Here is an 18,227-nt window from a genome sequence, read left to right as displayed (position 1 = left end):
TGCTTTCGTTGTAAAGCCTTTTTGAAATCGGACAGTGTGGTTAGATTAACGAGAGTCTTGTCTTTAAAATGGTGTAAAATAGTAATATTTTTGAAAAATTGAAGGTTTTGCATTTCTAAGGTATTTGAATAACGCGCCACGGGATTACACTGGCTGTTGAGTAGGTGAGTGTCCCACCTAGCCCATAGAGGTTAACTACCATTCCACAGGTGCATGTTCATTAATTGTTTATGGTTCATTGAACAAGCATGGGAAACAGTGTTTAAACCCTTTACAATAAAGATCTGTGAAGTTATTTGGATTTTTACGAATTATCTTTGAAAGACAGAGTCCTGAAAAAGGGACGTTTCTTTTTTTGCTGAGTTTACATCCAGGAGAGGGCAACGATGAACGTGTAGTTTGTCGTTCACAATGAAGCCTGCTGCTTGAAAAATGTATCCACTGGACACTGATGCCAGTTCAAGGTCTAGTTTAATTTACATTTGATTGTTTTCAACAATCTGAATTTAACATGAAATCAACATACATTTGATGCATGTTATTGGATTTAGGCTAAAAGTTGGGTGAAAAAAAGACACAAAAATCCCCACAATTCCTTAACATTGATGACTTTGCGAATTCAATTAGTTTTCCACGTTGATTCAACGTCATCCCATTACATTTTTGGGTGAAATATAATATTTGTTGAAATACAGTTTATGCACAGTGGGATTTCTCTCTTCGCTCTGTCCTGTCTCCCCATCTCGCTACATTGTTCAATTACTATTTCTCTATAGCTTTATAATCTCTCTCTCTCTCTCTCTCTCTCTCTCTCTCTCTATCTCTCTCTCTCATCCACACACACACACACACACACACACACACACACATGCCCCTCTACATCCTCCTTTCCGCGCTCTCTCTTCTACATCGCCAGCCTCGTTGCTGACCGTGTCCTGCGAAAACTGGCACAGAACTGACGCATCCATGGAGCGCTCCGTCCTATCACAACATCCACAACACACAGCAACACTTCCATGCGAAGTAATATAGAAGACAACATCGCAACCGACTCAAGATAGAATACCAACATCGTCTTTCACGCGTCGACAACCCACCTCTTCCATTGTGTAACTTTCCGAGCCCCTCTTCCTCCCCGCTTCCTTCGACTCCTCCGCGTTCCCTGTCCGGGTTCCCAGAAACTCTGTCCCCGTGAAAACGTCTCCATGGATGGGATAGCCTTTGGCATGATGCCAGGAACCGTCCGGGTGCGGAGTAAGCCGCTTCAAGGGATGCTGAACCAGCGGAAGACCAAAGCTCAGCGGAAAAAGCGAAAGGAGTTGTTCGGTGGGCAGATGTTCTTCATGGGGGTGCTGCTCGCTCTTGTAAAGGGGCTCTCGTATTTGGTCGAGAAAGCAGGTGAGATGCTTGTTGTCAGAATGTCTTGTTGAACAGTTACTTATTTGCGAGAATTTGCGAGAGGTATGTTTTTTTCAGTTTCACTATTTTGTGAGGCTCCTAAGAAGTGACATAAAGCGATGCTAGACTATGTTGTTCACTAATATCCATATAGGCAATGATGTTTTTGAGTGCGTTTCCTCTCAGTGGGTTTGCGCTTCATAATCTGAGTTTGACCTTTACGTTTTCAAAGAAATGGTTGTTGTTATGTAGGCCTAAAGCAAGGATTGTCCATAAATGAGTTGCAACAAATCAAATCATATGTGTCACATGCTTTGTAAACAACAGGTATAGGCTAACAGTGAAATGCATAATTACGGCCCTTCCCAACAATACAGAGTGAAAAATAGAAAAATTATAGAAAGATAATAACACGAGGAATAAGATCACAAATAGTAACGATAACTTGGCTATATATACAGGGTGCCAGTACTGAGTCGATGTGCAGTGGTAAGAGGTAATTGAGGTAGATATACATATGCTGTAGGTAGAGGTAAAGTGACTAGGCAACAGGATAAATAGGCTAATAAGCAGTTGCAGCAGCGCATGTGATGAGTCAAAAGACTGCGGGGGGGGGTCAATGCAGAACACAGGAGGTCCAGGATCCAGTTGCAAAGGGAGGTGTTTAGTCTCAGGCACTTTAATTGGTGAGGACTGGCTCGAGGTAATAGCTGGAGAAAAATGAGTGGAATGGTATCAAATACATCAAACACATGGTTTCCACAGACCTGGCGCCTGGACAAATCAGTTGCGGAGGCGTTTGATTTCCATTGGCGGGCATGTTTTTTTCCTGGGACCTCCTATGTGTGCACGCGCTTGTGCATATTTTTTAAATGGCTGGAATAGTAAAGACCATAGTCATCTCCTGAGTTTCAAGTTTGGGGAAGCTTACAATTTATCCTACCATTTCTACCAATCTGTGTGCCAGTTATGATTACTTTTATATGCACATTTTCATGGAACAGTTACATTGAAATAATAACGTTTCAGTTTCTCAAAATCATTGTCACGTGGTTATTAATCATAAAAATCTGAACTTTAAAATTAAACTATGGTGAGAGCACTAGCCTCTGCCATATGGACACATTGATACACTGTGATCCATTGGCGGCTAAAGAAATGAGAGCATAGAACTAAGAGATATCCTATAACCAATGCATCAGTAAGCCAATTACTTCATCGTCAACTAAGTAAAATACATAGGCCGCCCTAAAGCCTAGAAATGAAAACAGTAGAAAATATCCTGATGAAAATTCTGGTTCTTTCAATCACATGAATCTCTCTTGTCCACCTGTCTGCCTCCCTTTCTATCTGTCTTGACTTGAATTATTGCTAGTCAAGTTCAATATTGTAGCAAATCATCACAGGGTCCGGGCTGAAGCTATTGCTAATAAACTTGCAACATTCTATCAACTAGCCATTTCTGGGCCCTCAAAGTTTCCTGTGCCAGTTTGCTCAGGACAGAAAGCAGTTTTTTTATGACGTTTCCACTTGATATACTGTATGGGATCATCAGTTCATAATATTTTGCTCTTTCACACTGAGGCTTGGTGATTATCAAGGTGTGTGTTGGAAAGATTGTTCAAATACTGAGGAACTATCATTCGCAATGGATTCTAAAAAACAGACTTTGTTGACTTGTGTGAGGCGGGAAAAAAACGTGTGGTGTATGTGGTGAGTTAAGACAATCAGAAATAAGACATTGCCAAATGGGCACTTTCCTACATACTGTATGCATGCATTCTGGAGAGAGACACACCATATCTTTGTCACACACCCCTCCCCTTCTTCTTGATGCAATATTTTCAATTATACTCAAGACACGTTATCTTCACAAATATTTTAGATGCTTTTCACTGACAGCCGCAGCTCAATCAGCTAGACCTATTGCCACGCACATTACCCAAATTACGGGCTTCCCAAACAAACTTGTGATTTGAAACAATCCACAACTATGTAAAAGGCCTAATGTAATTTTCTGTAGTTAAAAATTACACAAAATGCACATCAGGTCGCCCTCTCAAAATAGTTCATTTGGACTGGACACTAGAAAAGGGGTTATCTTTTTAATCACGTTCATGTTTACAGCATCCCATGTGAGCTGCACTGCAATTCAGTTTTCTGTATTGTATGCCGCTAAAGTGCACCAGTGTAAAAGGCCCTTAGTTGACTCTAAAATGTTGTATTCTATACCGATTTGAAGAGAAACAAGTTATTAATCTGTTTGATAAAATGAAATATTCTCTCAGGGGACCCTATTTAAAATTCTGGGGATCCCATATGGGTCGCCGACCCCAAGTTTGGGAACCACTGTACTACAAACCTCTCTCTGCTTGCTTCCTCTCTCTGTGTCTTCTTTGCATTGCAGCCTGCCTCACAACTGTCTGTCTCACACTACTCTCTGTAAAGCAAAGTTATTTTTATATGAGAACTTATAGTAGCCTATCTTTTGTTAAGGTTTTACATGGCTTCTGACTGAAATATCAGCGACTATTTACCAGTTGTAGTCTACACTCATTCTCAGAGAGTCTGTTGACACAGCAGGAGTCGAGGGAAGTTAAAAAAAATGGCCTTATGTCCGGCATTATGCAAGGCCACTGTCAGCGTTGGTCTGGGCTGAGGTAGTTCGTTTCGCGTCTCGGCCTGTGCCTTGGCTGGAGTTTGCCATTGGACAGAGTGGTGAATGAATGCGCTGCTAACAAGGAAAATCCGGGGGGGTAGGCAAACAAAACGAGCATACCTGAATCATGATTCCACTTGTTCGTGGAATCATGCTGGGAACGCAATAATAAGTGGGTGAATGATAATTAACAAAATAAAAAGGTGACTAAACGCTATTTAAAAAATAAAAAGGTGACTAAACTACATTTACGTGTATTTACATCCTGTTTACGCAGCTTGTTGGCCATTAGCCAATTAGCCTTTGTCAACCAGTTCAAAGCACTAAATGCATCCAACTGGTATTTACGACTTCACAACTTGTAAATTCCCAACTCCCAGTTGGTTACGAACACAGCTTTAGGCTTGTGTGGCACAAGAACTGCAGCTAAACATGTGCATTTAATAATCCTCTGGAGTTGGTAGCTGCGCGTCTGTTGCTCTGTCACCAAATGACTTAACCCTTGGTGCAATATGGGTCTATTGAAAGAGGATCTGAGCATAAGATGACCTTAGTATTTTCACCTGAACATAAACTGAAGAAATGTGAAAAAATGCACGTTCTTGCAAAGTCAAAAGATTTTACCAAGAGGGAAGTGGGATTCTTGTCACGCCCTGACCATAGAGAGCCTTTCATTCTCTATGGTGTTGTAGGTCAGGGCGTGACTAGGGGGTGTTCTAGTTTTTTCATTTCTATGTTGGTGCTCTTGGTATGGTTCCCAATTAGAGGCAGCTGATGTTCGTTGTCTCTAATTGGGGATCATACTTAAGTTCTCCATTGTTCCCACCTGGGTTGTGGGATATTGTTTTGTTGAGTGCTGATGTGCGCTCAGTTACTTCACGGTTGTTGTTTGTTTATTGTTTTGTTTAAGTTTCACTAATAAAAGATGTGGAACTCGAATCACGCTGCGCCTTGGTCCGTCTATCCCAACAAGCGTGAGAGAATATCCCACCAAACAAGGACCAAGCAGCGTGCAACGAAGGGAAAAGTGAGTTGGACCTGAGAAGAGATCATGGGAGGATGCGAGACCCTTCCTTGGCGGGAGTTGCCAGGAAATCAGGAAGGACAGTGACAACGTCGGGGGTCGCGGCCACAGAAACTCCAAGATTCTTTTGGGGGGGGGCACGAGGGGTGGTCGGCCGAGCCAAGGAGAGAGCCAGAGGCCGCCTGGGAGTCGTTGGAGCAGTGTGAGGAGGGATATTGGAGAATGACTTTGGCGAGGAGTATGCTGCAGCGCAGGCGTGCTGAAGAGCGTGACACCAGTCCGGTGCCATCTGTGCCAGCTCCCCACACTCGCCCTGAAAAGCCAGAGACTGTCAGGGAGGCGATGGAGAAGTTGGGGGACAGAGAGAGGAGAGAGATGTTGGTCAAGTGTGTTCTGCTCAGCACTCGACCTGAAGAGCCTGTCAGCAGTCTGGTGAAGTCTGTGCCGGTTTCACACATCTGCCCTCCAGTGCGCCTCCCCAGTCCGGTACGTCCTGTGCCAGCTCCCCGCACTCGCCCTGAAGTGTGTGTCATCAGTCCGGTGCCACCTGTACCGGCTACCCGCACTTGGCCTCCAGTGCGCCTCTCCAGCCCGGAGCATCCTGTGCCGGCTCCACACACTCGACTTGAGGAGCGTGTCATCAGTCCGGTGCAACCTGCGCCGATGCCCAGTCCAGGCACGGTGTCCAGTCCCGCTCCAAGGCCGGAACCTCCTCTGCGCCGGTGCCCAGTCCAGGCACGGCGTCCAGTCCCGCTCTATGGCAGGAGCCATCCTCTGCACCGGTGCCCAGTCCAGGCATGGCGTCCAGTCCTGCTCCAAGGCCGGAGCCTTCCTCTGCGCCGGTGCCCAGTCCAGGCACGGCGTCCAGTCCCACTCCATGGCAGGAGCCTTCCTCTGCACCAGTGCCCAGTCCAGGCACGGCATCCAGTCCCGCTCCAAGGCCGGAGCTTTCCTCTGCGCCGGTGCCCAGTCCATGCACGGCATCCAACCCAGCTCCATGGCCGGAGCCCTCCTCTGCGCCGGTGCCCAGTCCAGGCACGGCATCCAGTACCGCTCCAAGGCCGGAGCCTTCCTCTGCGCCGATGCCCAGTCCAGGCACGGCGTTCAGCCAGGCGCCATGGCCGGATCCGGGCTCTGGGCGGGGGCAGCGACCCGCACCGGAGCTGCCACCGACACTAGTCACCCCCCCCACCCTCCCCATTTGGTTTCAGGTTTTGCGGCCGGAGTCCACACCTTTGGGGGGGGGGGTACTGTCACGCCCTGACTATAGAGAGCCCTCTATGGTGTTGTAGGTCAGGGCGTGACTAGGGGGTGTTCTAGTTTTTTCATTTCTATGTTGGTGCTCTTGGTATGGTTCCCAATTAGAGGCAGCTGATGTTCGTTGTCTCAAATTGGGGATCATACTTAAGTTCTCCGTTGTTCCCAAACGGGTTGTGGGATATTGTTTTGTTGAGTGCTGATGTGTGCTCTGTTACTTCACGGTCATTGTTTGTTTATTGCTTGGTTTAAGTTTCACTAATAAAAGATGTGGAACTCGAACCACGCTGATTCTTGGTCCGTCTATCCCAACAACTGACAATTCTGGTGACATCTTCCTTCATTATTCCCCTTACACACTGTCAAAGCAAGAAATATCATAAAACAATAAATCATTTTCACATAATGCTACTGACCAAATACAGAATTAAGTTTTATCTTATAGGGAAGCTGAATGTGTCAAAGAAAAAATCAATGACTGACATGATGGTAGTGATGGGGGAGAAAATCGATATAGTTGCATATTGCAATATTATTTTTGTACTTTATTACAGTGGATTCGGAAAGTATTCAGACCCCTTGACTTTTTCCACATTTTGTTACGTTATAGCGTTATTCTAAAATCCATTAAATAAAACACTTTCCTATTCAATCTAATGTACACACAATAACCCATAATGACGAAGCAAAAATTGGTTTTTAAAAATGTTTGCAAATATATAAAAAATAATACTAATATGAAATACCTTATTTACATAAGTATTCAGACCCTTTGCTATGAGACTCAAAATTGAGTTCAGGTCAACCTGTTTCCATTGTTCATCCTTGAGATGTTTCTATAACTTGATTGGAGTCCACCTATGGTAAATTAAATTGATTGGACATGATTTGGAAAGGCACACACATGTCTATATAAGGTCCCACAGTTGACAGTGCATATCAAAGCAAGAAACAAGCCATGAGGTGGAAGGAATTGTCCTTAGAGCTCTGAGACAGGATTGTGTGGCACAGATCTGGGGAAGGGTACCAAAAAATGTCTGCAGCATTAAAGGTCTCCAAGAACACAGTGGCCTCCATCATGAAAGGAGTTTGGAACAACCAAGACTAGAGCTGGCCGCCCAGCTAAACTGAGCAATCAGGCGAGAAGGGCTTTGGTCAGACCAAGAACCCGATGGTCACTCTGGCAGAGCTCCAGAGTTCCTTTTTGGAAATGGGAGAACCTTCCAGAAGGACAACCATCTCTGCAGCACTCCACCATCAGGCCTTTATGGTAGAGTGGCCAGACGGAAGCCACTCCTCAGTAAAAGGCACATGACAGCCTGCTTTGAGTTTGCCAAAAGGCATCTAATGGACTCTCAGACTGTTAGAAACAAGATTCTCTGGTCAGATGAAACCAACATTGAACTCTTTGCCCTGAATGCCAAGCATCACATCTGGAGGAGACCTGGCACCATCCCTACGGTGAAGCATGGTGGTGGCAGCATCATGCTGTGGGGATGTTTTTCAGCAGCAGGGATTGGGAGACTAGTCAGGATCCAGGCAAAGAGGAACAGGGCAAAGTACAGAGAGATCCTTGATGAAAACCTGCTCCAGAGCACTCAGGACCTCAGACTGGGGCGAAGGTTCACCTTCCAACAGGACAATAACCCTAAGCACACAGCCAAGACAACGCAGGAGTGGCATCGATACAAGTCTCTGAATGTCCTTGTGTGCCCCAGCCAGAGCCCGGACTTGAAGGCGATCAAACATCTCTGGAGAGACCTGAAAATGGCTGTACAGCAACGCTCCCTTTCCAACCTGACAGAGCTTGAGAGGATCTGCAGAGACGAATGGGAGAAACTCCCCAAATACAGGTGTGCCAAGCTTGTAGCATCATACCCAAGAAGACTCAAGGCTGTAATCGCTGCCAAACGTGCTTTAACAAAGTACTGAGAAGGGTCTGAATACTTATGTAAATGTGATATTTCAGATGTTTCTTTTTTATAAATTTGGATACATTTCAAAAAACAAGTTTTTGCTTTGTCATTATGGGGTATTGTGTTTAGATTGATGAGGGAAAAAAATATTTAATACATTTTAAGTTAAGGCTGTAATAGAACTAATTGTGGAAAACGTCAAGGGGTCAGAATACTTTACAAATGCACTGTATACAGAACGTTTGTATAAAACATGTAGAAACTGTATTTATAATTATATTACTATATTTTAGGTTGACAATACTTCTATTACACAATTGCTAATTTACCACATGCCTTACTTTAATTTTTCTGAATAAGTAAAATCAGGATTATATCTCTACTGCAGCGTTTTTCCAAACTCGGTCCTGGGGACCCTAAGGGTTCAAAGCTGATTCAAATAATGATGAGTTCATTATTTGAATCAGATGTGTAGTGCTAGGATTAAAAACGAAATGTGCACCCCTTAGGGTCCCCAGGACCGAGTTTGGGAAACACTGCTCAACTGCCATTCCTTCCAATCAGACTAGTTAGCATTTCTTCCTGAGCAATATGGCTGCCATTTTTTACCCCATTCTGGACCTTTGAAGGTTAATGACATACCCCCTCTGGTAATCTATTAGGATCTCAATGCCTAGATGTCACTGATACAAATGGACACACTCGATGTATGGAGTGTCATCTGGGCACTAATGTACTCTTCCAGTTTGTTGATCATCTCATCGTGTAACATGGTTGTGTGTGGTGACGCTATGAATGAAGGCAGAACACTTACAAACAGTAAACAGAGCAAAGGAGTACTTTGTGACTATGAACCGTGAGGTTGCTATGATTGAGAACACTGAAAAAACAGAGAATGTGACATATGTATGGAGGTAGAGTGGGAACGAGAGAGGTAGCCTGCACTTTAGCTAGTTTCTTCATCTCTCACTTCCTGTTTTACACACACACACACACACACACACACACACACACACACACACACACACACACACACACACACACACACACACACACACACACACACACACACACACACACACTCTCAATTAAATTCAAAGGGGCTTTATTGGCATGGGAAACATGTTTACATTGACAAAGCAAGTGAAATAAACTAGAAAACAAAACTGACAAGTAAACATTTCACCCAAAAAGGTTTAAAAAATATTTTTCAAGATTAAAAAAAAGACATTCCAAGTGTTATATTATCAGCTATGTAAAGTGTTTTAACAATGTGCAAATAGTTGTAGTACGAATATGGGAAGATAAATAAACAGATTGGTGGTATTTACAATGTTGTTTCTCTCTCTCTCTCTCTCTCTCTCTCTCTCTCTCTCTCTCTCTCGCTCTCTCTCTCTGAGGCTGTCTTTAATTCAGCTGCATCTGGATCAGCCGGTTTGAACAGAGAGCAGAGCTCTTCTCCATTCTGACTGGGAGAACACAGATGCAAACAACATCTTCTTTCCTCCATCACTCACTCTGTCTCCATCTCTCTCAAACTTTATCACTGTCTTTCGCTTTCACTTTCTGTCACTCTCTTAATTTTTGTCTTTTCCACTCCCTTTTTGATGATCTCTCCTTATTTTATTTATCTATCTCTCTATCTATGCTCTCTCACTACCTCTGTCTCACACTCTTCAACCTAAAATGCACAATCTACCTCATCAGTAAAGTGGAGGCTGTTATGTGATAGACAAGGCCCTGGACAGGTAAACAGGGATTATTTACATAAAATCTATAGTGGCTTGCGAAAGTATTCACCCCCTTTGGCATTTTTCCTATTTTGTTGTCTTACAACTTGGAATAAAAATAGATTGGGGGGGGGGGTTGTATCATTTGATTTATGCAACATGCCCACTTTGAAGATGCAAAATATTTTTTATTGTGAAGCAAACAAGAAATAAGACAAATAAACAGAAAACTTGAGCGTGCATAACTATTCACCCCCCAAAGTTAATACTTTGTAGAGCCACCTTTTGCAGCAATTACAGCTGCAAGTCTCTTGGGGTATGTCTCTATAAGCTTGGCACATCTAGCCACTGGGATTTTTGCCCATTCTTCAAGGCAAAACTGCTCCAGCTCCTTCAAGTTGGAAGGCTTCCACTGGTGTACAGCAATCTTTAAGTCATACCACAGATTCTCAATTGGATTGAGGTCTAGGCTTTAACTAGGCCATTCCAAGAGATTTAAATGTTTCCCCTTAAACCACTCGAGTGTTACTTTAGCAGTATGCTTAGGGTCATTGTCCTGCTGGAAGGTGAACCTCTGTCCCAGTCTCAAATCTCTGGAAGACTGAAACAAGTTTCCATTCCTTCAATTCTGACCAGTTTCCCAGTCCCCCACAGCATGATGCTGCCACCACCATGCTTCACTGTGGGGATGGTGTTCTCGGGGTGATGAGAGGTGTTGGGTTTGTGCCAGACATAGCGTTTTCCTTGATGGCCAAAAAGCTCAATTTTAGTCTCATCTGAACATAGTACCTTCTTCCGTATGTTTGGGGAGTCTCCCACATGCCTTTTGGCGAACACCAAACGTGTTTGCTTATTTTTTTCTTTAAGCAATGGCTTTTTTCTGGCCACTCTTCCGTAAAGCCCAGTTCTTCTCCGCTGTGGAGCTTTGCAGCTCCTTTAGGGTTATCTTTGGTCTCTTTGTTGCCTCTCTGATTAATGCCCTCCTTGCCTGGTCTGTGAGTTTTCAGGTGCAGCCCGCTCTTGGCAGGTTTGTTGTGGTGCAACATTCTTTCATTTTTTTAAATAATGGATTTAGTGGTGCTCCGTGGGATGTTCAAAGTTTCGAATATTTTTTATAGCCCAAGCCTGATCTGTAATTCTCCGCAACTTTGTCCTTGACCTGTTTGGAGAGCTTGGTCTTCATGGAGCCGCTTGCTTGGTGGTGGCCCTTGCTTAGTGGTGTTGCAGACTCTGGGGCCTTTCAGAACAGGTGTATGTATACTCAGATCATGTGACACTTAGATTGCACACAGGTGGACTTTATTAACTAATTATGTGACTTCTGAAGGTAATTGGTTGCACCAGATCTTATTTAAGGGCGTCATAGCAAAGTGGGTGAATATATATATGCACGCACCACTTTTATGTTTGAAATTTTTTTAATTTTTTGAAACACGTTATTCTTTCACTTCACCAATTTGGACTATTTTGTGTATGTCCATTACATGAAATCCAGATAAAAAATGTACTTAAATTACAGTTTGTAATGCAACAAAATAGGAAAAACGACAAGGGGGATGAATGCTTTTGCAAGGCACAGTACCTACCAGGTGGGGTTTGTTGAACAGGAGAGAAGGACAGATTGGGGTAAAGTTGCCCCCTAGAGACCCTGATCTAAGGTTTTGCATTTTCTCCATTCCGTAATGGTTAAGGTTTAGGACTGGGGAATGTAAGCTAATTTTAGAGAGAGCACTCTACTGTCACTTTTGAATCAACTCTCCCAGTGTAGCTAGAGGTTCCCACCACCATGCTTTATATACTGATATAACAACCAGTGATAAGAACAACAACTTTATCTCCTCCACCAAAGAAGAGAGCAGCCTTTGCCGTATACACACACATGCACGCCCACGCATGCCCACGCACATACATACACACACTGTCTCTCTTCTGTCAATTAGATATTATACACATACCCCCATCCCCAAAACAACAAAATATAATAATTGGCTATTCTCTTTGAAACATGGTAGAGGGAAGGATGTGGGCTTGGGTAAGGACAGACCTTGTTAGTCTGCTGTATCTGCCTTTCTGTCAGAAAAAAGCTGGCCCTCTGATACAGTATAGCCTCTGGCCCACTAACAAAGACAGCGGTTAGCAAGAATAGCTGTAGAAACATCTCAAATTAGCAACTCACTTTAGCGTTAACTTCTTTTAGGTATTTTCTAAACAGCTTTTCATTTCTTTGTTTCTCCAGATGTCAGGTCAACCACCCACCATTTACACACTAATTTGTGGTCCCCAAATTCAAAAATTAAAGTTGATTATTGTTGCTAGGCTACCAGTTACAGTGCTTTTAGCTTGCGGTTTGCGCACGCCTTTATCCAGATGGAATACAAAAATTACAGCTAGTGTCTGAAAGAATGATATAGATGTAATATTTGTCAAATTATTGAGCATGTCCTCAAAACTCAAATAAGCATCAGAAATTGTCCTTATTTAAATATCAAAATACATATCAAGATCCTGATTTGGACCTCGGTCAAGAGAATATGCATTGTATGTGCTGAGAAAATATACTGTGTAGGCCTACTGTCAGTATTTGTCGCCATATAGAGAAAATAAGATGTCCACATAGGCCTATCTCAGAATTTCTTATGAGTAAATATCTGGCAATACCATGTATGATATCTGGAGGGATTCCAAAAATGATTTGTGCATGAAAGAAAAATATGGATTTCATATTTGTCAAATTATCGAGCATGTGCTGAGCATGCGCTGTCCTTATTTTTAGCATATCAAGATCCGGATACGGACCTCAGCCAAGAGAAGCATATCTGAAATGAATATAGCTTCATATCTGGAATGGGCTGAGAAAACACAGATGTGATGTATACAGTACATTTTTGTCAACATGATGAGAGAAATAGGATGTCCCATATCTTAGGATATTTAATGAGTCCATATCTGGCCATAGGAAATGTCCATCCATGTGTGATATGCAGAGTAATCCCAATATCATATATGTCTAGAAGACACATCTGGATTCAGAATTTGTCAGGATATGGTGCATATCCACAAAACTCAAAATATACAATGGAAATGCTCTGTATTCTCTAGAATATCAAAAATGTGTCATGTAAAGATATCCTCTGATATGGACCCTTTTTGCCCAGTGTATGGTCTCTGGCACAGCCCGGACTCTGCGATTTATAAAAGCCAGGGTCAGGGTAGCTTTGCTAATCGCTATGGAGCACAGCACAGCTAACAGTAGCTACGACAAAGCGGAGGAACATCCACTCTCCTCCTCACGCTTCTGCAATGGAATTGAATGGTCAAAGATAAATATAGCGTTTAGCTGTAATACTGGAGTTTTACCGGTAAAGCTAGAGGCTAGCTAACCTACTCCTTGGACCGGTAACTATTAGCAACAGTGGATAATTGGTTCCAAAGTTGTTTCAAGCATCAGAGTTCCTGTAACTATGCAGGCTAGCTACCATTCAGATGTTTTTCTGATTATCTAAAGAATAAAGGTTAGGTAGTTACTGTAGCTAATGTACTAAACATTTTGCTAGCTTGTTAGCTAGCTAGCTAGCTGCCCGGCTAGCTAACTAAACAACAGTTGGAACGACCTATCTGTAATGTTTACAAGTATCCCCGCTAGCTAGCTACTAGACGACCAATATAGCTTTTAGTTATGGACTCTAGCTAGAATATAGACCATACTTTTATAGCAATATAGCTAGCTACTACCATAGCCCAACTCTTTGCACATTGTTTTGTTTGCACGTTTTGACATTGCTTGGCAGCATTTTGTATCACATTGGCCAGCAAGCACATTCCCTTTGACAGCTAGGTTTATTACTGTAGAGACACCTTGAAGTTTTGGAGACACTGAGCTATATATTAACTTCCTTCATATGGATTTACTTCACTGCACAGTTAGCTATGCTAGCTTTAGCTAGCTAGCCAATCAAACGTGTATTGTTAGCGAGCAACTGCTACTTGCTAGCTAGCTAGCTACACTCTTGCAGTAGCGCCGCCGTGCACAATGTGTCTTCAGAAACGATTCAGTTTTCCACTTGTGTTGTGTTGGCATTTCACGTATTCACTTAACCCACTCATCAGAATAATATAGCTATTTTCTTACTCTCCGTTTCACTGGCATCAGCCCTTCCAACATCTCCCAACAGTCTAAATGCATTGCAGAACGCAGCCACAATAGCAACAGATTGTAAACAGGAAGTAATGAGCCCACATGTGTTCTCTAACATGTTTGTAGAGAACAGCCCTATAACTGACACCTAAGTCAGAAAAAGTTACACGTCATTGACATGGATTTCCATAGTTTCCACTTCAGATTTCCCACGTCATGACTTAAATCAAGTTTTAAGTTTTAAGGTCACATGCACAAGTACAGTGAAATGCCTTTCTTGCAAATTCAAAACGCAAAAATGCAATAATCATTAACAATGTATTACTAGAAAAAAACACAAGAAATTAGAATAGGAAATATGAAATACACAATAAAGTAAGTAAGCATGCTATATACAGGAAATATTTAAAAAAGTCAGTTCCAATACCATATTTACATGTGCAGGGATACTGGAGTGATGGCGGTAGATACGTATAGGGGTACGGGGACTAGGCAACAGAATATAAGATAAACCGAGTAGCAGCAGCTTGTATGTGAGTGGGTGTGTAGAGTGATTGATTAATTTAGTATTCAAGGCACACTTAACCAGCATGGCTACCACAGCCTTCTGCAGCGATACGCTATCCCATCTGGTTTGCGCTTAGTGGGACTATCATTTGCTTTTCAATGGGACAATGACCTAAAACATACTTCCAGGCTGTGTAAGAGCTATTTAACCAAGAAGGAGGGTGATGGAGTGCTGCATCAGATGACCTGGCCTCCATGTGTTATTTCAAAGTTTTGATGTCTTCACTATTATTCTACAATGTAGAAAGTAGTCAAAATAAAGACCGAACTTGTGTGACCGAACTTTTGACTGGTACTGTACATTTACAATGGCTTGCAAAAGTATTCATCCCCACTGGCGTTTTTCCTATTTTGTTGCATTACAACCTGTAATTTAAATTGATTGGACTGTAGCACCTGCCACATGCGGCGGGCATCGGAGCTTCTGTAATAAGATTCCACCTTATTCCTATATTGTCCTTTTTCTCGTTTGATGACTCTGCGGAGATCATGGCGGGCCTTATTGTACTTATTCCTGTCTGCAGCCGTAGCATCAGGGTTGTCTACGATAGCTCTGTGTGCGGTTGCCCTGTTCTTCAGTTTAGCGGCAACCTCTGTGTTAATCCAGGGCTTTTTATTGGGGAAGCAGCGAACCCTCACCAACGTCTCCGATGCATTTTCTAATGAAGCCGGTGATGGAGGTGGTTAGCTCGGCAATGTTGTCGGCACAGTCTCTAAACATATTCCTGCTAGCAAAGCAGTGCTGTAGCATAACCTCTGATTATGGTGACCATTTGTCAACAGAGCGAATCGCGGGTACTTCCTGTTTAAGTTTCTGCTTGTAAATAGGAAGCAAGAGTAAGGAGTCGTGATCTGATTTGCCGAATGGCGGATGAGGGAGGACCTTATATGCTTGCTTGTGGGTAGAATAGGAGTGATCTAGGACTTTATCACCCCTAGTGGCATTGGAGGTGTTGATGGAAGTTGGGCATCACGTGTCTTAGTGACGCCGAATCACGATAATAGCTGAAAACTCCCTCGGGAGGTAGAAGGGTAGGCATTTGACCATCAGGTATTCCAAGACGGGTGAACAGTAGGTCGACACTTCCACCACGCTGGAATTAGCACACTAGTTGGAGTTGATGAAGAGGCAAACACCTCCCCCCATCGATTTCCCTGACTTCACTGTTTTGTCCGCCCGGTGAATGAAGAATCCATCGAGTTGGATAGCCGTGGGGGGGGGGGGGGTATATTGTCCAAGAGCCATGTTTCTGAAAAGCAAAGAATTTTGCAGTTCCGAGAATCCGGTTGGTAATCCGCAATTGGAGGTCATCCATTTTATTATCAAGGGATTGTACATTAGCCAGTAGAATGGAGGGAATCAGTGTTGTTGTACAGCAGGCATGTATAGGTCTAAAAAGGGCATAAAATGGACACTTTCATCATGATTTGTAAGATAAAAATTGCATGTCAAACATCCTTCCTCCGAATTAAGTTTCTATGTGAGAATTGCCAGAACAAATTGAGATACCTAAAATATTTTTGCCCAGTGCCCTCCCATTCTCTTGCTTTCTCACAGATGCACACTCACATACACACAATTACACACACACACACACACACACACACACACACACACACACACACACACACACACACATGCACCCACACTATTTTTATATCTCTCTTAAGCATATCTCTGATTATGTCCAGTCAGCTCCAATGTCATTATTATAAGAAACCTGTTGATTCTATGGAAGTCCCAGATTATTACTAATTTGGTCCCTGATATGGATAATGAATACTTATGGGAGTTGGTTTGTAAGAGTGTGTGTGGGAAAACTGTGTTGGTTTCTTTACTTGCAAACAGCAATTGACTCTGTTTGGTTGAAGTCAGGGAATTGGACTGATTTGAAGTGGGAGTAACATTTTTTAAATCTTAGATAATATTAGCTATGGAGAAGAGCATTCATTTCTGTCACTGCGCGAGCAGACACACACACACGCACGCATGCACACACACACACACACACACACACACACACACACACACACACACAGAGTCTGTTGAGTCTATTCATGCTCTGCAGTACAGTATTAGCTCTGGATGTGATTAAACACTGAACTATTCTGCTCCCAGCTCCCCAAATACACCGTGCCTAATTCATCACCCCCACCCAGATTTAGACTTTACATGTATTCTGGGAACCCATAGGACCTGGAAAAGAATAGAGGGAGGACAGGAGGACAGGAGGAGAAATGGATAGGAGGTGGGGGATAGCGTTCTGTAGCTGAAGACTTACAGTGCATTTGTAAAGTATTCAGACCCCTAGACTTTTTAAATATTTTGTTACATTACAGCCTTATTCTAAAAAAATATTTTTCCTCATCAATCTACACACAATTCCCCATAATGACAAAGCGAAAACAGGTTTTTAGATATTTTTACAAATAAAAAACAGAAATACCTTATTTACATAAGTATTCGGACCCTTTGCTAAGGGACTTGAAATTGAGTTCAGGGGAATCCTGTTTCCATTGATCATCCTTGAGATGTTTCTACAACTTGATTGTATTCCACCTGTGATAAATTCAGATGATTGAACATTATTTGGAAAGGCACACACCTGTTGACAGTGCATGTCAGAGCAAAAAACAAGCCATGAGGTCGAAGGAATTGTCCATAAAGCTCCGAGACAGGAATGTGTCGAGGCTCAGATCTGGAGAAAACATTTCTGCAGCATTGAAGGTTCCCAAGAACACAGTGGCCTTCATCATTCTTAAATGGAAGAAGTTTGAAACCCCCAAGACGATTCCTATTTCTGGCTGCCCAGCCAAACTGAGCAATCGGACGAGAAGGGCCTTGGTCAGGGAGGTGACCAAGAACCCAATGGTCACTCTGGCAGAGCTCCAGAGTTCCTCTGTGGAGATGGGAGAACCTTCCAGAAGGACAACCATCTCTGCAGCACTCCACCAATCAGGCCTTTATGGTAGAGTGGCTAGACAGAAACCACTCCTCAGTAAATAGCACATGACAGCCCGCTTGGAATTTGCAAAAGGCGCCTAAAGGACTCTCAGACCATGAGAAACAACATTATCTGGTCTGATGAAACCAAGATTGAACTCTTTGGCCTAAAAGCCAAGCATCACTTCTGGAGGAAATCTGGCACCATCCCTACGGTGAAGCATGGCGGTGACAGCATCATGCTGTGGGGATGTTTGTCAGCGACAGGGATTGGGAGACTAGTTAGGATTGAGGGAAAGCTGAGTGGAGCAAAGTACCGAGAGATCCTTGATAAAAACCTGCTTCAGAGTGCTCAGAACCTCAGACTGGGGGCCAATGTTCACCTTCCAACAGGACAACGACCCTAAGCACACAGCCAAAACAACGCAGGAGGGGCTATGGGACAAGTCTCTGAATGTCTTTGAGTGGCCCAGCCAAAGCCTGGACTTGTACCGATCTAACGGCTTTGGAGAGACCTGAAAATAGCTGTGCAGCGATGCTCCTATCCTACTTGACAGAGCTTGAGAGGATCTGCAGAGAAGAATGAGAGAAAATCTC

At 43.2% G+C, this 18,227-nt stretch overlaps 1 protein-coding gene across 1 annotated transcript in view; it reads left to right on the top strand.

Annotated features, from left to right (window-relative positions):
• Positions 1 to 858: 858 nt before the first annotated feature.
• The window catches only part of LOC106607058 (sodium/potassium/calcium exchanger 3), a 167,452-nt gene continuing 150,083 nt past the window's right edge, over positions 859 to 18,227 (top strand). The window contains exon 1 of the mRNA XM_014203625.2: positions 859 to 1,398. Coding sequence (XP_014059100.1) covers positions 1,206 to 1,398 — 193 coding nt within the window. The 5' untranslated portion in view covers positions 859 to 1,205. The remainder of the gene's footprint in view (positions 1,399 to 18,227) is intronic.

The sequence above is a fragment of the Salmo salar genome, chromosome ssa01, assembly GCF_905237065.1.
Source record: "Salmo salar chromosome ssa01, Ssal_v3.1, whole genome shotgun sequence".
NCBI classification, from domain to species: domain Eukaryota; kingdom Metazoa; phylum Chordata; class Actinopteri; order Salmoniformes; family Salmonidae; genus Salmo; species Salmo salar.
Note: the sequence above shows the minus strand (reverse complement) of the source record. Positions and strands in the feature narration are given on the sequence as shown.